This window comes from Gavialis gangeticus, unplaced genomic scaffold (genome assembly GCF_001723915.1).
Source record: "Gavialis gangeticus isolate Ggan-Ray unplaced genomic scaffold, GavGan_comp1, whole genome shotgun sequence".
Lineage (NCBI taxonomy): Eukaryota > Metazoa > Chordata > Crocodylia > Gavialidae > Gavialis > Gavialis gangeticus.
The window spans coordinates 59,675,992-59,682,577 of NW_017728995.1; the positions used below are offsets into that span (position 1 = coordinate 59,675,992).

A 6,586-nucleotide genomic window follows, 5' to 3' on the forward strand; every position below is an offset into this window, starting at 1 on the left:
TGCAAGGTGGAAACTGAGCATGGCTTCAGTATTTGTACATGAAGCATAAAGCATCAGGAAAGTTTGACCCCAAAATAATACAACTTAATATTTATTTAAAATATTTGTAACGCTCTTATTTAATCATAAAGCTCCTCAGTATAAGGCTGAGACTAAAAAGTTCTTTCACAGTAGCACTTACGGGCCCTGTAATTCAGGGGCAGGCAATTATTTTGGACAGAGGGCTGTGTGCTGAGTTTTGGCAAGACATCGAGTGCCAGGGGCAGATAAAAAATTTAGAAAATTAATATTTAGGGCCCCGTGGGCCAGATAGTATGGCCTGGTGGGCTGCATCCAGCCTGCAGGCCGCATTTTTCCCACCTGTGCAACAACTCCTGCTTCAGCCATGTGATTAAAATAGCATCCCTGTGCTCTCCCTCATGGCCAGTAGATTGCTGGGTTCTTATCAGTGTGAATGTCTTGCTTCTAACTCCTGTGGGGATGCTGGTGGACTTCTACATAGAATTTCATTTTGTGGCTGAATCCACTCTTTGGAAACAAAGTTTCATTCAAAATCAGACCCAAAGTCCAACATTTCTGAATCCACTAGGGAAGGGGAGGGAGCCACAGCTCGGAGGCAGTCTGTGACATGTGCTGCCCTAGAGCTGCAAAACCTAGAAGCCCAGCTGTGAACCTTGAAAGTCAAGCTGCCAAAAAGCCAGATGGATGAGCTGCCTGGTAACCACATGGCTTGCAGTGGACCTTGATCAGAATGGATTTATTTTTTAAATGAATTAGCACATTTTGTAAAAATGACTGGGATGAATCCAGCAGAACAACTCCAATAAGGGTGATGCTTAAAAGGGAGGAGAGACTGTGCAGTGGTATGTGTAGATATAGGGTTTGTGCCTATACACGTCGGTGGTCTCCAGGACCCTGTAGGACTAAAGGGTCACAGCTGCTATGAGGTAAGATAGCCCCCAGCCTTTCACCTGCCCCCCTATCTGCCCTGCAGGTGCCACTGACTGCCATGCTAAGTGAAGATATAAAACCCTTACTTTGGTGGCAGGTGGAGAGATGGAGCTGCCCTCCTGCCTCAACCCCCCTGATTCCTTCCTCCACTCTGCTCAGCCAGACCCTGTGGCATCTGGGACTCGAGCCCCAGTTCCTGGCCATTGCTCCCTGGACTCTGGACACTCGGGCAGAGCCTGGAGCTGCCAGAAGAGCAGTGTAGCAGCTTCTGTTCCAGCATCTCTCTCCCCACTTTATAATCAGTGCCCAGGGCTTGTGCTCCCCTTTCCTACCCCTAGTTACACTTTTGGGTGGGAGAACTTGCCTGAGACTTGGAGAAACCTGGCTTCCTTTCTGTGCCCTGCCACAGACTCCCTGAGTGAGCTCAGGCAGGTCACTTAATATTTCTTTGCCTCAGTTCCCCATCTGTAAAACAGGAATATTAGCATTTGCCAATGTCACCAGGTTACGGTGTGATAAAACTATAAGGTACTGAAGTTCTCTAGTAATGGCAGACTAATACCATAAATAAGCAGATGGGCATCTAGTTGCACTGCACAACCCCCTCACTGGAGAGCTAATTTTTCATGGGCACAGTTAATTTAAACAGCAAACGCTGTGCTTATGGACTGATGCTTTGCGTTGCCTAGTTTGCAATGGAAATTCCTTTGCCTCAAACGTAGTGGGTTCAAGTGATATACTAACAGTATTTGGCTCTTGATATTTAGTTTAAGTTACTTTTTTATAGTTTCGATTTTGGATTTTTTTTGGATTTTATTATTTTTTTTGGCTTACTGTTGGCGCTCATTACTTCTTGTAACTTTTAGTCCTCTATTGTGGCATCAGCATTGACAGGTGCTGGCATAAATGACAAGACTTTGACAGCGGCATAAAATAATATGGGTTTACATAATCCTGTGAAATTACCTTTTTCTGCCTGATACTTACTTACAATATCATAAGGTTCTGACTGGATTAGCAATATCATTCTGGATTCTGTTTGTTGTAGGATAGCCACCCAGATTATTACTCTGACTGTCAGAATTTTTTTTTTTACTTGTATGATATTTCTCTCTAGAGGGTAGTTTTTAATTCTTCTGTGTTTTTTGTTTTGCTTCCAAAAGACTCCGATTTACAGATCTGCCAACAGAGAGCACCTACCTGTTGCACTAAAAAGATGGAAGAAAGCTACCAGACAGCTGTTCGGAGAGAGAGGACTCAGAGTATCCAGGCATTGAACTTTGAACTGAAATACATGATTGTTGGTCATGTTACAGCTTTTCAAGGTAAGAATTTCATTAAACTTAATGACCGCACAAAAGACAGTGTTAATACTCTTAGCATGCTTAGAGATTCTACCCTAAAACAGCAGCAAGACTTCCTCATCAGGGTTTTTATGTTGCAGTGCATCATAGTTGCTTATTAATGGTTTGTTCCTCAGCTCTTCAAGGTCCTGACTGGGAAAATGCCTCTGTTCAGGGGAGAACTTCAGCATGGGTGTTGGATTAAGTATGTGCTTAAATGTAGTCCTAACTGGGCACATGGACTTAATTATGGAATTGGAATCTAGACTCTGACTGGAGTTTCTGAAAGCACGTATATTAGTCATTGTCAAACTACTGTTTCTACCTTTAAAATTCTCCTATTTGGTCATAATTTTTAAGGCAGAAAGTGTTAAAAATAAAAGCCTTTTTTGACTGATGTGACAGAATAGATGTGGTGACTGACGCATCCCTGAAAAAGCACTCTTCCGTAATGCAATAAAATAGTTCTGTATCTAAATGGTCACTCGAAGCCTGACACTTTTTAAAGTTATTATATAGTTAAATGTGAATACATGAGGGAATAGACGCTTGAAAAGTCCTGAAGATAGTAAGACTTAGTTTACTTTAACAGGTAGATGGGGGTTTTTTGGGGTGGTGTCTTGTGGTCATTGTGTTTAAAGAGTTTCACAAAGTGTTCAGCACTTTGCCTCTTGCTTAGAAGCAGTTATCAAAGGCTTATTTTTAAGCATATAAGTGGAATTCTAGATGTTGGGACTGCTTGGTTGCTTGTAACAAAGTACAGATCAAAATTTAGGTGGGACTTGGTAATTAGAAAATTTTAGGACAAATTCCTAAAGGACATCAAGGGAGAACTTGCTAAAAGAGAGAGTAGGATTCACATGATTTGGGGAATCAGAATTGCCCTATCAGGCTTGTAGATGTCTTGCAAAGATCATACTTTGGAATAAAAGGATAACTTCAAATAAATAAAAGTAGAAAAATAATTTAAATTTGACAATAACAGATGCTGAAGACTTTAAAAAAGGATACAGATACCATCTGAACATTTGCTTTTATGTTGCAGATGGGAAGGTTGGAGCAGTGTGTGAGGAATGGTATTTTGTTTTATTTCACAATTAGTCTTGGAAAATACTTCAGTATCCCACAAAGCTTTACAATGTGGTTGCAAGGCACTTTTGAGCAGCCCTGTGGGTAAAAAGGAACTACATTGGCGTTGTTGAATGCCAGGGAGTTATTCAAGTGATCTTCCAGTATCATGATAGTATAAAGATAAGGTCAAAACAGATTAACCCTGCCAGCCCTTTAAGTCAAGCCAGCAGCTTTATTGTTTGAGACTGATGAAGGTTTTTGATGAAGTGAAAAAAGTCATTAGACATTTCACATAGCTTAAATTTACAAGCATTTTCTAGACTATGTTACTTACTGAAATGTGTTGCAGGCAGCCTTCTGTGTTTTCTGCCTCGGTGAGGTGAGAACTATTGATAATATAACTTTTTTTTTCTTTTCTTGCTGTGAGAGCTGCTATTGTCCAAAGTGTCAGAGAAAAGCCGTGAGTTCTCGTCTTATGCTGTCTAAGCATTCTGTCACTAAGAGTAGTGCGGTATAAGACATTTACCCAGCAAGAAGATCTTTGCATTGAATTAGCTGTGTTCCTTTTGTCCGTTTTGGTTTGCTGCTCTTTTGCATTATTATAAAGTGTTAGAGTCAAAAGCAGATTAGCTGATTTAAAGTCCCAAGAAAACTTATTTTAATGGGGGAAGGGTGGGGAGGGGTAGCTCAGGTTTTCTTTAGGCTTTGTCCTCATAAATGCAAGAAAGTGTCAATAAGTTCAGCTACAAAGTTGTCACTTTCTAATTTTTTTTTCTGAGGGTGTCATCTGTATTGTACAGTTTTCTCACAGTTTTCTTTATGTTCTTGAATACTTTAGCCTTTTTAGAAGGAAACTCAGTACTGGGGTCTTGTTTCTACCACAGGAAAATGTCTTTGATTTTATACACTCCTCCAAGTCGGAAACGTTGTATCATTCAACCTAGTTATATTAATTGCAAAATGAATATGGCTTTTAGGGTGGGATTTTCAAAAGGGTTCAGTATTGGCCTATATTGGCTCCTCTTGAAATCCATTGGACTTGCCTGTAATGGTTTAGACAGGGATGATTTTACCCTGACCAAGTGGTTGGACTATCCTGAGGTCCTTTCTAGTCTTCCTTTTCTATGATTCTGTGGCTTCAGTGGCAGAGCAGTTAGGCCAGTACTGTGTGGCTTTTAGAGTTCCCACCATAGAAGGGTCTTTTCAGGACAAAATGATAAACGCATTTTAAAACATTCTTCTAGTTGGGTGGCACATTTTTTATTTTCCTTTGTGGAGGCCAAATTTCATTTACTTAAATGGTCTTTAATTTGGTTCTGAAACTGTTAATTGCAAAGCTCAAATATTTGATTAGAGGAGATTTTAATGTAGCTTGCAGCAGGTGATACAAAGAGGGTTCAACTTAGTACTCCCTTTTGAAAAGGATGTGAACCCCCAAAAGCTATAAGTATAAGATTTGGGAAGCTTCATGAATTTTTTAATTAAAAAATATCATTTTTTTAAAAAAGGTAACCAGAGTTGATATTATACAATTTTCACAGCTGCCAGACTCCTACAGAATTATTAGTGTGAGACCTCAATTAAACATATTGTGTCTGTGGATGGGGCTTGTTGTATTTGGATTTATGCCCATTTTGTGCATATGGACAGCTTTAGCACAACTGTTGAATCCTGCCTTTTCTCCCTTTTAAAATTTTTGCAATATTAGCAAACTGGTGCTAGTGCAAACACTTAATAAATCAAGTCTTCATGTTCTGATAATATTTTCAGCTCAAGTTCCTGTCACTTGTGTTGTTAGGTAATATCTGAGTTCAATAGGAAAAAGTGCCACATAACACTGGCTGTGGTCCCTGTAGACTGTGTTCCAGGGAGCCCTGGGGGTGGGGGGGAGGGAGGAAGGGTTTCTGGTATGCAGGACTCAGCTGGTCCCCTGTAGTAATAGAGGTTTTAATTTAGAGTGGTTGTTCCCCCCTTTTAAACTTGGCTGAGAATCGCTGATTTAGAGATCCTACCCTACTTAAACTACAGAAGTTGGGAACTGGGATACGGTGCCTTAGTTAAGGCACTTAGTCAGAAAAAGAGGTTGCCTACTGCTCCAAAATAAAGTTTATTTCTTCTCATTCCGGTATGCCTTCTTTTACTGAACCTGGTGATCACTATACCCTGGAGCTTGATTGGCACCTGCAGCATTTGGGTTCAGCGCTGAGAGAGTTGAGGTTATCAGGGTCATGTTCTCTACACCTATGAACTTGTCTTTGTATGTTGACATATTGAATGCAGTCAGGTTTCCATGTAGAGCTTTTGGGTACTTACAGATGTCAAACCCCTCCCCCCACCCCCCCAAACTGGCGCTTTAAGCTCAGTGTGCCCCTGCACCAAGCACAGTGCATGCCCAAAAGAGATGTTGGGTTAGGTTGACCTGGCTCGCCCAATGTCTGTGTAGATCGGGCACTTCAGCAGGGCTTTTTGCATTCAATCAGCTATTAGATAAAAGCACCAAAAAGCCCTGTTGAAGTGCCCGATCTACACAGACATTGGGTGAGCTGTGTCAGCCTAATGTACTTTTCTCTTCAGGTAAAACACTGGACTTTTTTTTTTTTTGGAGAGGGGGAAGGAGGACTGGGAATTCACATGTGTAAGCAGCCTTCTTGGCAAACTTGCTGAATTTGCTATTATTTGACACTTAAGTTCTAGTAGAGTCTAAAAGCTGTAACCTTTATGCCGAAGACCATCCAGACATCTTGTTAATGGCAGTCCCTGCCCCAAATAGCTGCTAGTCTAAAAGCAAAATTTAGCAGGTGGATGGGACAAATAAGTAAGCCGTTATGTGAAGTGGTAAGTAAATCTAATAGAAAGTGTATAGTTCTTGGCTAGCTTGTGGTGGTGAACCCAGCTCATTTTACCTTTCTACCCAGCCCCCATCAGGTTATGCTTTGCTGTATGGATGAGAAAAGGGGTGGGTACCCTGCCCCACATGCACCCACCCCTTTTCTAGCTTATCCAGCTTCTTGGGCTGGGATGATCAACCGAGATTTCAACAAAATGGAACAGGATCCTTTTATTCTGATTCAATTTTGCAGTAAAATAGCCTTCTTTGAACTAAGTATCTCTTTCTCTAACTTTTGTGCTTGCAAGCGATCGGCTGGATTGTCCTTGGTTAGAGTTTAACAGATTAATTTCCTTGTGGTGATACTACACATTATTTGACACCTTTATTCCCC

The 6,586-nt window shown here is 41.0% G+C and overlaps 1 protein-coding gene across 1 annotated transcript in view; it reads left to right on the top strand.

Moving 5' to 3' along the window:
• Positions 1–701: 701 nt before the first annotated feature.
• LOC109287801 (glypican-5-like) overlaps positions 702–6,586 on the top strand; it is a 793,145-nt gene continuing 787,260 nt past the window's right edge. The window contains exons 1-2 of the mRNA XM_019503085.1: positions 702–717; positions 2,115–2,276. Of these exons, the coding sequence (XP_019358630.1) occupies positions 702–717; positions 2,115–2,276 (178 nt within the window). The remainder of the gene's footprint in view (positions 718–2,114; positions 2,277–6,586) is intronic.